Source organism: Strix aluco, chromosome 11 (assembly GCF_031877795.1).
Source record: "Strix aluco isolate bStrAlu1 chromosome 11, bStrAlu1.hap1, whole genome shotgun sequence".
NCBI lineage: Eukaryota > Metazoa > Chordata > Aves > Strigiformes > Strigidae > Strix > Strix aluco.
This window is the reverse complement of record NC_133941.1, coordinates 14,969,739-14,991,740: the sequence shown is the minus strand read 5'-3', so window position 1 is coordinate 14,991,740 and position 22,002 is coordinate 14,969,739. Positions and strand designations below refer to the sequence as shown.

At 36.2% G+C, this 22,002-nt stretch overlaps 1 protein-coding gene across 7 annotated transcripts in view; it reads right to left on the bottom strand.

Moving 5' to 3' along the window:
• Positions 1-22,002, bottom strand: part of ERC2 (ELKS/RAB6-interacting/CAST family member 2) — a 531,221-nt gene that overhangs the window by 394,812 nt on the left and 114,407 nt on the right. For all 7 annotated transcript variants that reach the window (XM_074836238.1, XM_074836236.1, XM_074836240.1 and 4 more), the window contains one exon: positions 8,309-8,383. In XM_074836238.1, coding sequence (XP_074692339.1) covers positions 8,309-8,383 — 75 coding nt within the window. The remainder of the gene's footprint in view (positions 1-8,308; positions 8,384-22,002) is intronic.

Sequence of the window (22,002 nt, the reverse complement as noted above, 5' to 3'; positions counted from 1 at the left end):
CAGTTAGTTGACAATTAGTATCAGAGTAAAAGCACATTTCTTCTGTGAAAGACCATGCCCTCATTAAACAGTTTTGTTCAATTGCACAATCAAAACCACAGTAAATGAATAACACTCTACTGATATAGGTACATGTATACCAGTTCAACTATACAAAGAGAATGGCTTTAAAATGAACAGCAGGAGAAGCACTTGCTTACAGACATACAAAGTGACCAGAAAATTTTTGTGTGAATCAAAATCCTGATAGTTACACAGTCAGCTCCCTTCCATATACTTAAAAAGTCCAGAATACAAATTTTCACTTTAAAAAAAAAAAAATCAGTCATAAGATGATGGGGGCAGGGGAAGAACAAGAAGAAAAAAAAAAAAAAAAAGACTTGTCAAATTTTGCCTACTGCTAACATGGTAGAAATGGGAAAAATAATCTAGCCTGCTCCTGAATGCAGATTCATTCACTTGCATCACACTGTGATACACCAGTTTTCACTGGCAGGTATGTTTCTGGGTTGTACAACTATGCAAATACACCGTGGTTCCTGTCTGAAGAGTTTTTCAGTGTGTTTTAATCCAGACAAAAGCTCAGTGATATAAAAGGATGTAAAACTTCAATAAGAAATCTCAAGACAAAAGAATTTAAAATAGAAGTTGAGAAGAGCTATCTTCCATGACAGCAAACATATTTTCATGCCATACAGGCAAAGTAATGCACTTTGAGGGGAATGCCAAACCCCTTCGTGCATCTCACAAGTTTCCAAATTAACTGCATCCTCTTTCAGAAAAGCAGCTCCAGCCAAAAGAGAACAAAGTGCCAGAATGCAATGGAAACAAACAAACAAACAAAATCTTGGAATGTTAAACTTGCTGTTTCTTATCTTTTATCTCACTAGCTGTTTCTTTTCTGGAAAATATCTGATACTGAAATGATGATAATCTTTATCAGCAGTCCATATTTTCCTTTCTTGAAGGATATATTCAAAGAGAAAGAGTATTCCACCAAAAATCAATTAAAAAAAACCACAAAGGAGCTGACTAAGGATGCAACTTTAAAACAAAGCAAAACAAACCCCCAAAAACCCACAACAAAAAACCCACCACACACACACACCACCACCTCCCTATTCTGGAAGACTTCCAACCAGCTTTTATGTTATATGCCTATATCTAATATAATTATGGAGTTGGTTTTTTGAATAGCAACTTTTCAAGTTACATGTAAAATGCAACGTAAATTACTTAGTATGTTAGTCTAACGTTACTAACATGACAGATTTCCAATAGTAGAATCCTAAAAATCTTATTAATATTCACCCATGGAATCAAAATTACTTGTATCATAGAGCAAAGGCTGTATGAATGATTGTAAAAAACAACTAATCTTTCTATTAAATGGCCAGTCCTTCTCATGACAGAAAATAAACATTTTTATGTTAACTGTTCTATTCACAAAACATTTTTCCATAAACATTTTTTTTAAAAAGAAAAAAGTAAAATAAAAGGTCGAGATAGAATGAAAAAAAAAAGGGGGGGGAAGAATTCTCATTAAATCTTATCATTTGGTGAAATTGGTTGAAAAGAAAAATACTGAAAGAAAAGAGGAAACAAGAATTTTAAAAGCTATCAAGGCCTACACACAACAATAAATTATTGTAGCTCTCACAGATACTACAATTAAATCAGCTTGCTCCATCAGACTTCATTTTAGAAACTTTCTACTCCTATTATTGAAGATAAAAGCAAAACCTAAGCTTCACTGCACTTTAGAATGATTTTGCACTGAAATATATTAATACTTACATGACCTGTCATGACATCTCATCTGGGAGTAGTCCTCATCAAATCTCTCCAGCTAAGTCTTTAAGAGTCTGGCTTTTTGTACTGCATTTGTATTTTACATGTTCGTAAATATAACATGGCAGAAATAATTTATAGCACAGCCTGTTATAGTCTTTAGAAGGTTTATACATCACAGAATAACATTTAAGCTTTATGAGAAATACCTAACATAACTTTTGGAAGCATTTTCTATACTTCTATTTTATCACAAGAAGTTTGAACTCTCCAAGGAAAACTTTTTTTAATCAATTTCTGCATACTGTGATTACAGCTGTGTAAAAACGAGTTTTCCTAGTCTAGAAAAAATTGTCAGTCAGATCTGTACTAACTTTTTATTGGAACAGAAGCCAGAAATTTCACAAATTTTGAAGACTAAAATCTGTTTCAGAATAATTGATCAAAAACATCAGTGGTGACAAGACAGAAGAGAAGCTAGACATCACCTTTGTTCACATAGTGTTCAAGGAGTCAAAAACACTGTTCCCTTATGTATGAACAATACAGGACCAGCAATTCTGCAAATACAGCAGGCAGGCTGCTGGCCTGCCCAGGAAACCCAAAAGCTTTCCTGTCTGGGCAACTGCTAGACAGCAAGGAACCTTGTAGGTCAAAGATGATATAGACAGCCTAGAGCTCCCAATGGGTACTGCCACAGGGAGCTGGGTTGATAGAAAGTTTCATAGCTTCGCTTTCACTAGAAGTTTTGACAAAATAGGCACATTCCCATAAAACCTTCTGATTCAGCTGAATCAGCATTTTCCCACAGAAAACTTCAGTTGGAAAACTTTCAGCCAGCTCTTGTTGTGGCACAGGGTCTGGCAATCCTTCAGAAACTGAAACAGGAACAGATGCAGTATTTCCTTCGAACCTTTAAGACTTATTCGCATTAGCAGCATTCTGAAAAACTACGTGGGTCTGTGCTGAATCACAAAGAAGATTCCTTTGCAGTAGTATTAAGGAAGCAGCTTAGTATTAAATGGTACTAATAAACACCTTTTGAGTTCTACAACAATGCAACACTTGTGCAGATTTTTCCAGTCAGACCCTCTAAATCTGTTAAAAGACATGAGATTATATAGCAAGATTTCTGATACCGATCAGGGTACTCACCCTAACCTATCCCCTCCTTCCAGCAGCAATCAATACTTCTTCCTCATCTTATTTATTAGAATAGTGTTGCAGATATTAGAACAGTGTTGCAGTGAGAGAGGTTAGGGCTATTTTCTATTCTGGACCTAGCAGAAATCATCTCTTTTGGAACATGAAATAAATAGAATGTGTCCTGATGCTGAAGAAAATAATATTCCACAATGGAATGGAACTAACTCTACAAATGAGTTTCCATAACAATGTTTCATGAATATTATATATAGTCCTTACAACAAGAGTGCTATAGTACATTTCCTGAACATCTGGGGGGGAAGGGCAAAACATTTGTAAATAATACAGCATTCCAGTCTGTCTTATGACATCATTTCAAATACCTGATAAATTTAAACTATGTCTGTAAAAGATCTTGCTTGTAGGGCATTCAACAAGCAATCAGAAGCAAATATTAAATTTAATAAAACTTGCACTTAAAGGCACATATGCACACATGCTATCAACAGACCATACACGACTACTCTTACTATATACTTTTTTAAACTTTGTCAATTTAATACAGAGAATATTCAGGTTTATTTCTGAAGGCAAAGGAAAGTGAAAGTTCATGCAATCTTAACAATAAGAGTATGTTGCACTGCAAACACACGTACACGCTTTTTTAGAACCAAACCCATACCTGAAATATCAAAGCTGGATCAATACATAAAGATGGCTCTTTCTGCAAGTAAGGTAAACCACAAATAGTTTCATTTATTTTACAGCTTACCATTTTTAAAGACTTTTTAATTCTTGTTGCTGACTATATATATATTGGTTGGTCAATACCTTATAGTTAGGATGAGTTTTATGTCATATCTGCAGGCAACTCATTTCTGATTTTCTCTCTCAAGTAATATCACTGGGTTAAGTCTGGAACTGTCTGAACAAGATCATAGAATGGTTTGGATTGGAAATGACCTTTAAAGCTCATCTAGTCCCAACCCCTCTACTATGGGCAGGGATACCTTCCACTTGACCAGGTTGTTCAAAGACCCATCCAACTTGGCCTTAAACTGTTCCAGGGAGGGGGCAGCCACAGTTTCCCTGGGCAACCTGTGCCAGTGTCTCAACACCCAAAATTTCATCCTTATGTTCAATCTACATCTACCCTCTTTCAGTTTAAAAACGTTGCCCCTTGTCCTATTGCAACAGGCCCTAATAAAACATCTGTTCCCATCTTTCTTATAAGCCACCCTTAAGTATTGACAGGCCACAAGAAGTTGTCTGAGGAGCCTTCTCTTCTCCAGGCCAAACAACCCCAACCATCTCAGCCTTCCTTCACAGGAGAGGTGTTCCAGTCCTCTGATCATTTTTGTGGCCCTCCTCTGTACTTGCTCCAACAGGTCTATGTCTTTCTTGTACTGGGGACCCCAGAATAGAATGCAGTACTCCAAGTGGGGCCTCACAAGAGATGAGTAAGATTCATGTGCTCAGGAGTACTTGTTATTGAAAGAATGAAAAGCATGTTTCCTTTTACTCTTTTTTATTATATTAGTCAGTGTTAATCAACTTTGGATATGACTGATATTCAAAGATATCAGTGATCTGGCATTTGTCAGCACACAATAAGCAAAGCAGTATGCATGAGTGCAACTGCAATTAGAGGAAAGGATTTCAACATACCAGCTTTATTTTACGCTTAAACAGACAAAGATTTAGGCATGGGGAAAAAAAAGCTGTTTGATTACATATATCCACAGTCACAAAGTCAGAAGCAACCATTGCAACAAAACTGGCTTCCTGTATAACAGAAGTCATAAAATTACATGAATGCTGTTAAACACGCTATAATTTAGTGTGCATTTGCTACCTCTAGCTTCCACGCACTGTACCTTACAATGTATTTGTTTTCATTACTGGAAAGGACTATTCTTTTTTTAATTAAGATATCTCAGGTAGGTATCTACAGACTCTAATCTCTTTGCTCTGTCATCTCCTATTTGTTAAACTACACAAAATTAAACTCCTAATATTTTTAAACATGCTGGTGGCTCTTCTGTGAACACCATGAGCTCCATGATGTAATTCGCTGTTTTGGGCAGATATGCACTTCTAAACTTTTACCTCTTTACTAAATCCAGGATACAGGCAACACATGTAGTATGCCTCACTTTCTAGAGAATGGATCTCAGAGAAAACCATGGTGGAGTACTGGGGGAACAAAACAAAACAGTCTCTTGAAAGCAAGGTTTACAATGTGATTAAGCAAGTTTCAGAAAACCAGGAGCTCAAGGAAATAATGGGAGCATGTGGGAAAAGGAAGCATACTGCCTTCCTTCTGTCCTGTGACTCTGCTTTCTGGAAGAAAGAAGGGCTTCTAAAGAAGGTCTGTTGCAGACAAGTGAACAGAGAGTAAAGAATGTAATGGAAAAGAATAAACCAAAGACATGGGACATCTGGAAGCAAACATGTCTAAGAAGAAAAACCAGAAAGTTTGGAAAGAAAGGCCTGTGCAATGCATCTGAAAAGATAATACATATCTGAAAAGGAATAAATAAAGCAATAGAAACAGGATTCAAGACACAGGATGTGAATTTTCTATCTTTTGTTTGCTCTTTTTTTTAAAAAAAAAAAAAAGTATACAGGAGATATACCCTGGTTGAGGAGACAGCAGTTATGCAATACAATTGCTGTAAGAAAAGGCAACTTGCAAAGTTTTCAGAGAGAAATGAAGAGCCTGACAGGACAGGAAAGATACTGCAGAAGAAAAGATTTTTAGGAAAAAAAAAAAATCACATATGAGGTAATAGGTAGAAGAAATGGGTATATTTCATTGTATGAAAGGGAGGACTGACTGGGAAAAGGGACAGAAAGCATTCAGCTGTGGCAATGGACAGAAGAAAACCACAGGAAAGAATAGAGGGAATTACAAAGGAGGGAAAGCTGCCTCCTGGCAGAGCCTGGGGGAGCCATGGAGGGGACTCAGACAAAAGCTAATGTGGCTAGTGGGTGGAAGGGGTTGGGTGCAGTAAAGAGAAATGTATACTGCTTGGAGCCTCGGCATGGGGGAGTATATGGCCTCAGATTGCCATATTACAGGGTAATCCTCTCCCTCCTTCTACCCTCAACACTGTAGGGAAATTATTGCTTCAATGCTTGATCATTCAAAACAAATGTTCCACATTTTTTTTCAAAACAAATGCTGTCTGGATTAAGACAATTTAAATTTACTTGAAAACATTCCAAAGCTGGAACTTGTAATGAAAACTGCTGCTTAATCATGTGGATTTCAACATCTTACATTTGTCCCTTTTTCTTTTCAATATTAGGCCTATTTTAGACAGGGCAACCCCAAAGGAGCATGTGTTCATAGGAAAAGAAAGAATTGTGTGCCTCAGAGCCAAAAGGCAGCTCCACATCAGAATGTTCCAGCAACACGATTACAGCCTCACCCATGACAAATGAAAGCCCTCACTACAAAGACCAGATTTTTAAAAAGTGGAACATCGCACCACACCCAACTCTCCTGGGAGACAAACAGAAAAGACTTTACTGTCTTCAGGGACAGACACTGTCAGAGTAGCTGCAACTGCAGTCTTCACGTGTGTCATTCGTGTTTTGTGTGCCCTCCTGTCTCCGTTCTTTTCAAAGAGGCTTGGTACAGGAAGAGGCATTGCAAATTATTTTGCAACATAACCTTTACATTGTTAAAAGCCCACATGGAACACCATAAATTATTATAATACATTATCTCTGTAATCCCAAAACTTGAAAATTTATAATTCTGAATATTAATAGAAAGAAACAAATTTCTCGGCCAGTATCGTACTTTCCCATATACTTAGGGTAACGAGTTACTGTGAAAACACATGTTTTAGATTTCATACATAGACTTCTGAACTAGAATAAACAGGGAAGGTCCAAGGCAAATACACATCAAAAGATGGAATACTGAAATTGATGTACCTTCTTGTTACTCATATAATCCAAACTAATTATTATCTATTAAAAGGCAGATACTGTATTTATGAAATCCTGATCGTTATAACTGTGTATTTACCACAATGTTCAGACATGCTGAACTCATTTGCTCTTAACAGAAGTCACTAGCAAAATGAGGCCTTTAATTTGCACTTCCTTTTAAGACTGAAATGAAAGACCATCATTAATGTATTTCAGGAAGCATTGCCAACTCACAAATTATCTCAAGGCTCATGGTATTTTTCTTAAAGATGTACATTCCAGACTTACAGGATTATGCAAAAATACCAGTTTTCACTTTTTAACTATCATTTTTATGTCTTGTTATTGTGGGGAAAAAAGCCACAACACTTTAGCAATATTATATATCAAAAAGAGGAAACTATATTCAGGACTAAGATAGGAGTCTCATCACATTTTATCATATCACTCTGCTGATGCAATGAATATTTTCCTTAGGTTAAATGTAAAATGATGGCCAAATAACCACCAACAGAAGTATTGTTTTTAAAGATCAAGAACAAAAACATTTTACATTGGCCTTGGACAGTTCATCTACTTTGGCTCACCTGAAATTCCTCCCCCCCCCCCCGAGTGTTTTTAAAAAGTAATATTCAGTTCTCATTATTCAGCGATGCTGCACTTGATTTTTTTTAATCAAGTCTTATTAAGCAAACAGAGTGGGAGAAAGAAATACTAATTATCCCTAGCTTCACAGCAAAATAAACTGAGAAGTAAAAGGAAGCATTTTACGATTTAATAGTAAAAGTTCTAAATCGAGGTGTTGTGGGTTAACCCTGGTAGGCAGCTAGGTGTCACACAGCCACTTCACTCCCTCAGTAGGATGGGGGAGAGAATCGGAAGGGCAAAAGTGAGAAAACCCATGAATCGAGATAAAGCAGTTTAATACATAAAACAAAGCTGTGCACACAAGCAAAGCAAATTACGGAATTCATTTACTACTTCCCATCAGCAGGCAGATGCTTAGCTATTTCTAGAAAAGCAGGGCTTCATCATGCATAACAGTTACTTGGGAAGACAAATGCCATAACTCTGACTGTTGCCCCCTCAGTTTTGTTGCTGAGCATGACATTCTATGGTACGAAATACGCCTCTGGTCAATTCAGGTCAGCTGTCCCGGCTGCATTCCCTCCCAGCTGCCTGTCCACCCCCAACCTACTTGCTGGGGGGTGAGCAGAGTGAGAAACTGAGAAAGCTCTGACTGTGTAAGCACTGTTCAGCAACAGCTAAAACATCAGTGTGTTATCAACACTGTTTTGGTCCCAGATTCAAAACATAGCACCATACAGGTTGCTATGAGGAAAATTAACTCCATCCCAGCCATACCCAGTACGTGAGTTCATGCTACAAAAATAATGCATGGGAAAACATGCAAAGACCATACCTTCATTTCAATAACTGTTTGAAGAGCCTTCGTCTTTGCCGGCTCAGGCTGAAGTTGGGTTCTTCTGTGTAATTCCTGTGGAGGGACACGATAGAAATAAGCCTGACGACTCATCTTTCCATTACTTTAATCACTCAAATGAATCTATTACAACGAAATAAAAGTCTGATGATTAGAAGCATGTAACTCCAAATGCTACAGGTGCTTCCCTCTCTGTAATCCCTCTAGCATCACTGCAGTCCCTATCTTATATTACAGTCAACTCTGATGGCACATGCGCTATTTCTGAAACCCCTATCAATAATTAATGTCATTGGTGACAAAGGCAGCAAGTAATTTCTTAGTCTAAATACAATGCTGCTGTTTCTGCCTAAACATCAAAACTTAATTAATTCAGTTGTGTTACTAATTCAAACACTGTTAAGTCACTTAAAATCTTTTACTGTAGTTTCTTCTTAGTTTTTCATCTAATATCTGAATTAAGCAATTTGAAAGACATATTTAAATTTGACATTTTAAGGATAATAATTATATAGTGGGTTGACACAGCACCCTCTACAGTAGCAATTACATTTCAGTTTTCACATTTTCATACTATTTTTATGCATTTTAATCCACGGGTAAAAGAAAAAATAGGTTGCATTAGTTAAAACATACAGTTAACAGAATTAATGTCTACTGGTCTTTATAAAAAAATAGTATGAAGACAGCAGCACTCAGTATCTTATAAAACACAGGAGTTGTATCTTGGTATGAGATATCTCAATAAAAAACTCACATATCTATATAGAATAATGTAGAGCTGTAATGAAACATCATCATTTAAGAATTTGGTGATGCTTATACCCCTTCCACAAATCATCTGAGCAGTTTATTAGGAAACAAAACCGACACAGGACAGATACAGTCCTGTTTCTAGTTCTTTAGAGTCCTTGCCTGTAAAGGACAGGAATGCCATGGTAAATATTCTTCTCTCCCTGTTCCCTCTACCCCAGTGCTCCACATACACACTTGAAATCAACTTTATAACCATGAAAAATACATTTATGCCTGGTACACTGAGGAGCTAAGTTCATTTACCACAAAGACAGTAGCTGACTCCAGAACCTGAGCTATTGTGCTTTCCCAATTATGCCTCTCCCAGCTCATCTGCATAAATTCAGAGCAGGGGGGATCATCAAAAAAACGTAACACCGTGGATCCTAATTACCTTTATTCCCATCTCTCAAATCCCCTTGAGTGAAACAAACAATGTATGACAATCAATTGACAGACTAACAATCAAAAATACAATCAATCATGGATTGTGCACATTTATTATTCTGTCCCCCCTCAGCCTATCCTAGCACATTTCTAGGTCTCGCCTACCTTATAACCCACAAGTTTAAAAGTCATAATTTTTTATATCACAAACTATCAGTCAGTTTCTTGTTCTGTTTAGCAACAAGCATACTGCTTATCAATGACTTTGAGAAACACCACTCTTTAAAGACTAAGTAGTAGGCGTAATTTGGGGCACATTGTTAAATTAAAATCTACTGATAATAAACATTTTTATAAAATACATTAAAAAAATTGTGTGGCCTAATATATTAAAATAACTGAAAGACACAAGTTAGTTGTGTGTGCTTCATTTAACTGAACATAGATTGCTTAACTTGAAGTGTAGCATATGACAGGACATAATATCAAGCCACCCACCCCAAAATTGTCAGGTTTCACATGCATTTTTGGTTAAAATAAAAGAAGCTGTCCCTAGGTAACAGAAAACGTTATGTATACAGAAATAGATCAATACTTATGATCTGTAGGATTACAGTTAAGTAGCCAAGTTACAGTCAAATGGCTGGTAAATTAAGACCATTTAGATCATACCAGTCTGATCACATTTTTCAGACCCCCATTTGTTCATGATGTTAGCCTGCAAACATCTGGGGGCATGGGCAGTTTTTCATTCCCTATTTGTACCATAGCTAACAATGATACCTTAGTCAATGGCTGAAGCTCTTAGGAACCCTGGCAATATAAAGAAGAAAGATTTGGATATACTCTGCCTTGTCTATTCTGTTTTGCCTGCTCTGCTGTTTCCATGGAAGGGATGCACAAAAACATAACAGTTAGATAAACTGTTAAATTAGATTCTGACCTGAAAGAGCCTATTGATATCTTGATAAACCACAGCACAGCCTGCAAGAGTCAGATTAGGTGCAAGTGTCTGAATGCATACCTAAATTTAAGTAGGTCTGCATGCTTTTTTATTACACTAAATATATTGCAGATATATGCATGCATAGTTAAACTACCTCTAACATCTGACAACAGTGAACTTCTAATTTTCCACTGGGCATTTATGAAAAAGTATGTCCAAATGGTCATTTTCCTTGGTTTTTTATCTGCAACTCTCTCCACGTTATAAAAAGAAAGAAATCTTTGCAAATCACCTATACAGGGAGTCTCTCAATCACCACCATCTGTTTGTCTCAAATGAAACAAGTACCTTCACTACACCAATGTTTTAAAAAATAAGAGTATGTCATAGATTTGTCATATAGTCCTCCTACAAAAGTCATGGAAAAATAGTTGGCCAGTCATACCACTATCTGATCAGCAAAAATTACAGCTAATTCTAAGACCAGACTTTGCTCCCCAAGGCCACATAAACTGAGTTGGAATATAAACAGGATTCCACACATTACCCAGGGAGACAAACCAGAGTTTCCACCCCCTTAGCCAAAGATGAATAGACTGCCAGAGATGAGTATTCCTAGATGTCTATCATAGCATGAAGCCTTGCCTCATAATACTTTTCCTGTTTGCTTTATGAATCAATCTGATGCTGGCTGACTTAAAAGCTTTTCTTCTCCATCCCTGATGGTAAAACAAAGCAGACTTTAGGATTCTGGAGAAGATCAGAAAATTACTCCCACTTTATTATTTTGTGTGGGTTTTCTTCCAATCAGATTCGAATGTTTGGAGACTCCCACAAAGCTCAGTTCTTGAATTTATGTTGTTCTATGTGTGCATTTTTTCTTTTGGGGTACCTGATTCAGGGATATACTTCTGGGGTACTGACTCAAGGATACTACCACTTTATGTGCATGATACCTTATACTGATTGTTTTAGTATCTGAGGTCATCTGGACGGTTTCAAATTTGTCTGAACAGCTAACCAAGAGATATTCTGAACATTTCACGAAGTCCTCATAGCCTAAGGAAATCAGATTTTTATCCATTACATCATGTTTGGAATGATGCTACTTTGGTCTTTTTAATTTCTTTTAATAAAAAGCCCAAGGAGCCTAATAATAAACTAAAAAAAAAAAAAAAACCAAAAAAAAAACCAAAAACAAACAAAACAAAACAAAAAAAACCCAAAACAAAACAAAAACCAACACATTAGGGATAGGTTTTTTTAACCTGAACTGTATTGGATGGAACTCTTGGTAATTATAGCCATGATAAAGTACTTCACAGAATTGTCTAGGTTGGAAAAGACCTTGAAGATCATCCAGTCCAACCATTAACCTAACACTGATCATTCCCAACTACACCATATCCCTCAGCACTATGTCAACGTAACTCTTAAACACCTCCAGGGATGGGGACTCCACCACTGCCCTGGGCAGCCCATTCCAATGCCCAACAAACCGTTCCGTAAAGAAATGCTTCCTAATATCCAGTCTAAACCTTCCCTGGTGCAACTTGAGGCCATTCCCTCTTGTCCTGTCGCTTGTTACTTGGTTAAAGAGACTCATCCCCATCTCTCTGCAACCTCCTTTCAGGTAGTTGTAGAGGGCGATGAGGTCTCCCCTCAGCCTCCTCTTCTCCAGACTAAACACCCCCAGTTCCCTCAGCCGCTCCTCGTACGACATGTGCTCCAGACCCTGCACCAGCTTCGTTGCCCTTCCTGTGCCATCATCTCTGCAACCATCAAGGTCTATACTCATAATACCTCAGATATTTACTCATTTATGAAATTATGCTTTCATTATATCCCCTGTATGACAACTGTATCACTCCAACTGGTAGCAGTTCTGAGTAACCACTTTGCACATACAAATTAATTATAATTCTGCATAACCCAGCCTCCACCTGGGATTTCATGATGGTGCTTAGTTGTCAAGGTGATTAGCATAGCCACACAAAATTAACAGGCAATCAGACCTTTTTCTTCACATGAAATTTACTCTCATATTATTTGCTTTTAGACCAAAATGAGTCTTAAACCAAAGCTGGCCATTGCTTTCTCCTTCCACATGTTTCTGGGATATTAGATTAGCATCTTGTGTTGGCCTCAAAAGTAATTTCAGCACACAATTTAATTTAAACATCAAAAAAATCCTAGAGGTGACAGCTTATATCGCATACTTTCTAAAATAATGGTGGAAGATGAGTCCTGTTCTTTAGTTCAGAAATCAATAAAAAGACCTTGCAAGATTTTATCATTATTGACTGGTATTCAAAATCCACACTACACAGCATAGTCTGAACCCAATACTAATTAAAACCGAACAATACTGCCTTTTTATCCCAGCTTTATTAAAAACACTTCATTACTTGGCTGCAGGAAAGCCAGGGTGCTGCGAACTGATCCTCCTTTAATTCTGTTTCTGATGCATTTTATTAAGGTTCCTAAAACATCAGTAACTATCTGTTGCTCTGATTAGATGAGATTGAGCTGAAATTCTTAAATAAAAGGCTACACCAATGCTGTTAATGGAGTTCAAGGTTTTACTTTCTATTTACATAAAACTGCCTAAAATAGCATGACACAAAGTACTAGAAAGAAAATTACTTTTTCGGAAAAATAGGCAATTTAGAGATGGTATCATGAAACTGCCAGTGAGTGCCTGCATTTCAACTGGTAATCTTCTATTGAGTAAAGAACAGAAGGAAAATTGAATCATGAATCAGAAGATTTTTAAAAATTAATACAGAATTCAAGTTGTATAAAAATAAACACGTAATAGGAACAAAGGCATCGGAATCAAATAACCATTGGAAGAAGAAATACAGATGATTAAAGATGGCAGCAGCTATACCTAAGGCAACATAAAAACAGGCATGAGAAACCATTGTGTCAGTAAATCTAGCTTCTTGTATTCCTAGGTAAAATGTACAAATCTGTAAATCACAGCCGGCAATAGTATAGGAGCTGCTAGTTCTCTCAAACACCTCAAAGCAGACTGCTTCCATTCCCCTGGAAAAGAAAGCCTTGGTATATCTTCTACATGATCAGCTTGTCTGAACGTTAAAATCTAAATCAGCAATATAATAATATTTCGATCAATTATTTAAGTAGAAGCACAGCCACTTACCTAAAGTGTCTAAACAGTAGTGTTTCTTCAGATAAAAATACCATTAAAAAGACTGAATTCTATTTAAAGAATACTACAAAAATGTAACATATAGGAATTAATTTATTCTTAACATACAAGCTTATCTTCTCTTTCCTGTTTTCTAACCCTTCACAGCTGTTCCCAGCCAAAATGGTCTCATAGTTATTTAGATGAAAGTATATTTAAGAAATCCTGATCAAACTCTTTATCTTTCTGGAAACCATAAACTGACAACACCAAAAATTTCCATGTCTGGCTCCAGTGTGTAGGGGAAAAAAAAGCCCTATTATTAGGAAGGATTCAAAAAAATCACATTGCCATTGGTCATCTTTTAAAAACCCACTACCATAGGTGTTTGAACTCTGTGAGAACCTGTTAAAGAAATTCTGTCAAATCCCAACAAATTTTATAGTTTGAAGAAATGAAAATGTGGATACCAGTATATGAAATGAAAAATTGCAGGAAACTATAAAAAGCTGATAGCTATATGAGTTTTGCAATAAAGAAACAGTCTGTTTGTAAATTACGTGTATTTAAATTTATTAAGTTCTTACAGTTAAGCAAAATACTCAGATGCATGCCTAATTATCTCTTTATTTAATATTTTCAAATAAATAGGCAAATATGAGTTTTGATGAATACAGAAGAAATTGCATGAATTAGGCACCACCAAACAACTATAAAACAAAGATCAATAGTCCATCACTACAGACAAGTCTAACAATAATCTCATTGGCCTCTGTATCGCTCTTGAGCAATGATTCTGACACCACTCCTGGGCTACATTAGAAAACTTTGGTGTGTGAAGAAGGGTAGGAGGGAGGAAGGAGGAGATTTTACACCAGATTAAAACAACCATATTGAATCACTAGCCAAAATATTTCTTTACAATGATCATAGTTCTACTTATTCCTGAATTCATGCACAAAAGAAGGGCTTATGATAAGTTTTACTACTATACCTAAAGACAGGTCATAAGGAAAAATGATCTGAGCATTAAGAAACTCAGCTTTTCTTTGACTTGAATGTCAAAAACACCTTAAGCAACCATGTATGTTGTCATACTGGAAGAGTGTCCTCTGGCAAGAGCCCACGTATAAAAAGTTTCAAGTGAAAAGGCGATTTGTGTATGGAGCTTGAAATGCATGTGGGACAATTTAGTTTCTAATTGAAAGCACATAGAATGCTTCCTGAAAGGAGCTACTGAAACTCTACTTTCACCAGAATTCTTGAAAATTTATTTCTTTTCTTTGTAGAAGGAACAAAATGTCTAGAGAATCATTTTTTTGCCCAGTATCCTTAATCTTTTTTTCCTCTTACCAAATTACTTCTCCAAAGTTAAGAAAAGGGAAAAGTTACTGCTTCACAAATATCTTCAGAGAAAGAAACTTGACAATAAATAGTTTTCTCTCTTTTCCTCATCCTAATTTTTTTTAAAATCCAGAACAAAACCTCTGAGTGCATGCAAGTAAAGAAAGCCCATACATTTGTTTTTAGGGGTAGTCAATTAGTAACAGAAAATAGGAGTCCCAATCACTGCTTACACTTCTGCAATAATGTAAAATCCTTATAGTAACAAATCCTTTTCATAATCCATAGTGTTTAAAAAATCGTTATCCAACAGATCCATGACTTTGAAGATTTATTTCCACCCTCCAAAACTGTTTACTCCTTCCTTCCTCTTTAGAAGTTTGAACACACAAAGAATTTTTATATTAAGGTTGAAAAAGAAAGAAATATCACATCAGTTTTACAATAAATGTAACACAATACTAATCATGAAGTAATAATGGAACTCCACCTTAGAGTGTAACTAAGAGCAGGCTTCCTAGCTCCTGCCATCAGAAGCATACAGGCAAACCTTAAAAGGGTAAAGTCACAGCACAGATTACCAAATACAATCCTAAAATCCAGAACACACAACAGAGATGCTGCTGTGTGCCAGCTCCACTCTTCATAGATTTAAATAAATTTTAATGCATGTACAGTACTGTGTGATAGGATGTTACAAGCAGTGCCAACATATAGCGCTTGTAGTATTTCTATGGGTCGGTTCATGTAAGTAGAGGAAAACAGTTTTCCAGTAGTTCTTCTCATATTTAAATAACTAACATCCTGCAAGTTTCCTAGTTCTGTTCTAGAAAAGCAAAAAGACAAAGGACAATATCCATTTTAATGCTTTCCTCACCTTCCAATCTATGCACACACCCAGTGATTTTTAAGTTCTATTCTGCATCTGTGCTCCTCTTCACACCAAATGCAGGTGGAAAAAAAAAAAAAAAAAAAACCAAACCCCACAATTAAAATGTTACTTCTTAAATGGAAGCAAAATAATACTGCCAAAACCAGAATCAAACTCAACTGCTCAGAGCCAGAAGTACTACATATTTCACACACTTGTTGGACAGACCTCCTAAGTTTACTGAAGAATGTGTCAGCTGGTGTTAATATACACTGAACTTCAAACACGCTGTTCACTTTTTTTGTGGAAATCACTTTTATAAACTTAGCATTAATACTCTGATTAAGGATTGATGTTTTATCACTGCAAACAGCCTGAGCTAACCAAGGAAAGTGTTGGCATTCTGTATGTCATACAAATCCCCACACTGCAGTAATGCTTTAAGTTTATTAGCATGGGACTTTCTTAATTTTGAAAATCACAGTTTACTAGATGCATCTACTAATATCCATACTTGTTATTAATGGATATGCTGCTTTGTTACTATCTTTCTAGCCTACATTTTAGTGTGTTCCTTACTGTTTCTTTTCTCTTTGTGTTGGCTCAGTGAAATCACTAGCTAAAATAATTTATGGGTTTGATTTTCAGTTCCCTAGTTCTCCAGGAAAGGCTTTTCTAAATATGGGTGGGTTTTACTTACATGCATTTAAAATTACTGCTGGTTTAGGCTATTTAGTATTTAAACATCAGGCCTTAATCAGCAAAGCCAACAAACATCAGAGCTAATAAGACTTCAAACGTGTAAGTTCCTTGCCTCTTTGGTACTGCAATTTTTTTTTAAATGCAGTGTTTTGTAGTGATACTTGTGATGTCGCTCAGGGGGGGACTGTATTGGGACCAACACTATTCAATATCTTGATCAATGACAAGACAGCGGGATTGAGCACACCCTCAGCAAGTTTGCAGATGACACCAAGTTGAGTGGTGCAGCTGATAACACTTGAGGGAAGGGATGTCATCCAGAGGGACTTCGACAGGCTGGAGGAGTGGGCCCATGTGAACCTCATGAAGTTCAACAAGGCCAAGGGCAAGGTCCTGCACATGGGGCGGGGCAACGCCCAGTATCAATACAGGCTGGGTGATGGATGAATGGATTGAGAGCAGCCCTGTGGAGGAAGACTTGGATATTGGTGAATTAAAAATTAGGTACCATTATTTTATAACTGTAATCTTTATGTTATCACATTGTCATGTAACAAAATGTCAAAGCTCACAATTAACAAAATTATCTCCCCTAGATATTCAGAGAAATTTCATCCCTACATTCCCAAGTAGTTAATATATGTGCAGGTAAAAGCATTGAATTGCTGGATCAAATTAATGCATAAAAGGATTGCCAGTTGGTTTTTGTTAACAATGTATAATATAAAACATGAATATTCTTTGATTAGTTTTTTCCACTACATACAATTTGAGTGTGAAATATAATAATAATTATTTTAAAATAAATAAATGTACATATTTGTATGGATGACAGTAGTAAAAAGGATCATTAATAGAAATTCTATAGAGCTGTTAGGCTATGCAGATAGAGAGGGACATGAGAGCACTAATTGAATTCTGGATAAGATATGGTCAATTTTTCATACAATTTGGGTGTTGGGCTTTTTTTTGTGGGATGGGTGTTGTGTTTTGGTTTTTTTAAGAAAAAGTTGTAAGCAACATTGAAACAAATACAATTGTTTCGTTAAACTATGTTTAAAAACCTTTAGAAGTCTAAAGCAATCAAAATTTTTCAAAGTGTTAAATGAAGCGTTTGGGAAAAAGTATTTGAAACAGCTTTTATTTTCCATTGCCTTTGATCTTTTTCAACACAAACAACTGGAATGCAACTCTTAAAAGTAAAGAAAGAAGCACGCTTTTTAACCTAAAACTACATTTTATGCTTGCCAAAAAAATTCATCACACTACCCCCCCACCAAAAAAAAAAGAAGAGATAAATTATTTTTAATTGATCTTTTTAAAAAAAAAAAATAATCCCATTTTTGGATCTACCAGAACCACCAATTCAATGCAGATATACCTGTCAGCTGAGATATGCCAACCAAGTCAGTCCCTCTCAGCAGGGAAGAGGTGGGGAGTAACGTCTAAACGTTTGAGAATGCAGAATTCATTTCATCCTGAAACTTATATTCTCCCTAAAAGCCTGAATGCATCCTTACAGAAATACATTTAAATCAGAATATTGTAAGATAGAGTTGACTGTATATGAGAATATTGGAGTGAAGCAAACACCAGCGTCATCTACAAAAACTAGTTGTGATGTGCTGCTTGTCGCCTATGCTGTGCGCTACCACACTACAGAAAAGAGCCATTTAAGTCACACAGTGAACTACCTGTACAAGTAGTTATCATCCAGCTGAATATTTACCATTCTATGAAGTCTGTCAAGAGTCTGATAAACTGAAATTCATACATCAGTTCACGATAATTTTTAAAATTTTAAAATTTTTTTAAAAAAAGAAAATCCACTTAGCCCCTGCTCCAATTCTTTCTCCATTGCCTGGGAAACAAAGTGTTGCTTGGTAACCTGAATTCATCTGTTCAAGTTTCTTCTTTCAGTCTCCTTTTATCAGAACAAAAAAAACACCCCTTAACTGAAAATATGATCAGGAAAAAAAAGGTTTCTCACTGTATAAAAGATACTACAGGTCCTTACATGCATTAAAATTACGACAGACTTAAAAATATCTGATATTGTGTCTTCAAAACAATGCTGCTTCCCTTCCCAGATTTTGTTTTTTTAAAGAAAGCGAAAAAATTTGTTTTATTCATTTTTCTTACCTCAGGGCATTATAAGCAGCAAGACACCACTTCCTTACAGTTTAGAGACTGCATCTTTTCTGTAACTGTATGCTAAACATGAATATCTATAGCCTGGGGCTAAGGCACAGATTACAAACTACTTCGCTGTGCATCAGTACTTAAAATAAATGCTGAATGCATAGGTACCATAACTATCTAAATGCTTAGTTTTTTCTAAAGATGTAAATCAAAAGAATCTCCACTGAAATTACTGGTATTATCTGTTGTGATTAAAATCAGACCCTAAAGGTGAATTCTCAGAATTTTAGGAATCCTTGTGATGATGTAAACAGGGTAAGTCTAGAAAACACAAATGGAGAAAAACTACATGATGATATACGATTCCAAATTCTGCACAGAACACATTACCAAATGTATTAAAAAAAACCCCACCACGTTACAAGCAGAAGTGGTAGCAACGACAAAACAGAGTTGTCTAACGCTTTCCATTTTTAGGCACTAAACTTACCTCAGTAAGTATGGGGTTTATTTTGGTTTGGTAATTTTTGGAGCCAGATTTGCACAAAGGCTGAAGACAACAGGTTTAGTTTCAGCAAATAAAAGTGCTTTAATATACTGAGAAAAAAATTACATGCTATATATTATCTGATTGCTGCGTCTATATTTTCAAACTCAAAATCTTGGAATTACTGCAATTTTAAAAATTTTATGTCATCTTTGTTTCAAAATAACGGCAGAGTCAGCTCAAGGCTTCTCAAAGCAACACTTGTTTCAGGAGATCTTAAGGGAGAAGAAAGGAATTGAAAGATAGCAACAGGCAATGGCAGAGGTTTAATGCTCTTTTCTGCTCTTACCCAGACCACGCTTCTTCTACAGAAGGTTTCATTTTCTCTTACGTGGTGCACAGGACAATGTAATGCTCACATTCAACCTGGAGGTACTGCAGGGATTCACACCCTAGAAGCAGCAGCTTTCTCTTCCTTACCATTTGTCTTGAGAAGTACCATTCACCTTCCTCCTCCTCTCAAGCTTTGGGGAGCAAAACGGAGCTGAACAAGCAAAGGAAACACTTCTTTTAGAGTTTCAAGGAGGGGCTGAGGCAGACATCATTGTCACAGGAAGGGAGCCACTCAACAGTCTGAGTCCTTCCCTCTACAGCTGGGGAGACTGGAAGGTGGTTTAGAGCAGATGATTCACAGTTTCTCAGCACAGGCAAGGGCAGGTAGATCACGATCAAGGCAAGTGCCTGCTCTGCCCATTACTTGAACAAGCCAGAGTGAATAGACTGAATGGGGTCCCAATACTGATGCATCTAAGTGCATCCATTACCTTTTTTTCCTTTATACCTTAGTAACATTTTCATTTTTAACGATCTTTATCTGCTTTCACATACTATAGTTCAGGAACACACATCAAAAAACACCAAGTCCGCTAGCCCAGTTTGAGCCACCTACTATTGCTTGTACATTGCAATCAGAACTTAACTCATCCAGTCTAAGGCAAATATGGTATGTATAGACAAGATGTCATCAACCCTTTTGGACTCTGGTTCAGGCACTTCCTAAAAAGTCCTGGATATCTTCTGCAGTACATAAACTGAAAATTTGAATGGAGTTCTGCAGTTTAATTAAACCCTTGTGTCCATTAAAACTATACCTCTTCTTAAGACCACCTTAAAAAAAAAAAACCTTTTGGAAGCACAATTTGCAAAAGCCTATATGTTTTATTACTCTTGCTGCTTCGATGTTTTAAGCCTAAATATCCAGTTTCTTAATATGCAAAGAATTTAGCGACAAAGAATTGTAACAATGTAGTTTACTAATGTGCAATTAGCTTTAACAGATTCAGACCAGAAATAAATTGACTAGACTTTTCAAGCACAGTATAGTTTTATATAGAGTAAATATAGTCTTATAGAGTAAAACATAAATGATTCTGTTGTAAAAGATCATATCATAAAGATGTCAAAATGACTGCAAGAACAGCACCACCATCTAAGTACAAAGAATTTTAAGTGAAAATATTATTACAACACAGTGACATACTGCTTTGTTGAATAACTTTTTCAAAATGGTGTCCATGAAAATCAGAACAGTATGACAAACTTAGCTGTTGACCTTTCTTATATTGTAAATGCAAACTAATGGAAAGTACCAATTACACATACACACCAGTAAAGTCCTGACTATGGTTTCTGCAGCAATTATAATTGAGCCCCCTACACCAACTTCTGCCATTTTGTGGCCCTGTACAGAGAAGGATGGCATACACAAAGATATTCTCATATCATAAATGTGTCACTGCAAACAACAGTCATTTTCAATCAGGACATCCAAAGGTCAGGTTAATTTTCTTCCAAGGTATGTTCCAGCAACTGTTTCTACTAAAAGCTTCATAACCTAATTTAAAAAAAAACCCCACACACAAAAAAAGCCAAAACAAACAAAAAAAAAAAAATCAACAAACAAAAAACCCCTACAATTTATAACAGTTGAAAAAACATTAAGAAATAAAGATGGCTTGTCAAATACAACAAACTTTCAGAAAGCTAGAAGATCTACTACCTATATCTATTAAATAGTCTCCTCCTTATAGATTTTTTTCTGCTCATCCGTTGACTGCATACGTATATTCATGAGATCTGTCCCACAGATGAACTGAAGAATGTATATAAAAAGAAGATGGGTTATAGCCATTAAAAGTCTCAACTTAGACTTTTTGACTTTGAAGTTCCAGTCCAGTTCAATAAGATCTATCTATAAATCAAGACAAAAGTGCTTTCTGAATATCAAGTCACCATGTAACATTGACTAGATTCAGCTACAACATAATTTAATAATCTGGAATTATTTTCCACACAGTTTACTACACACCAATAGTACATACCTTCCCCCTTGCAAGATTTGCACATATCGATTGGCAGCATTAATAGTCCTCTACATGGACCTTTATAATAGTCCTCTACATGGACCTTTAGACACCTGAATAAGTTTCACACAATCTTAAGTATAGATAGTATAATATACCAGTTAAGTATAGATAGTATAGCATACCAGTCCTTATGCCACAAAATGAACATTTTTAATCATCAAATGTGGTAAACTTTCCACTATATGTAGGAAACCAGAATAATTTATTCAGTCCACAGCCTCTTCCTTTCTGCCTACTGGACAGTTATGCCAGCCTACACACTGCTACCATTTTCCTGAAAAACTTGCAGCCCATCACTAATCATATGACCAAATACACATCCATTTCATGAGTAAAAATACTGACTTTTCCCATACATAAGCAGGTACATCCTGTCACTAAGCCATGCCAACAGCATTTTGACCATCCATTAGATC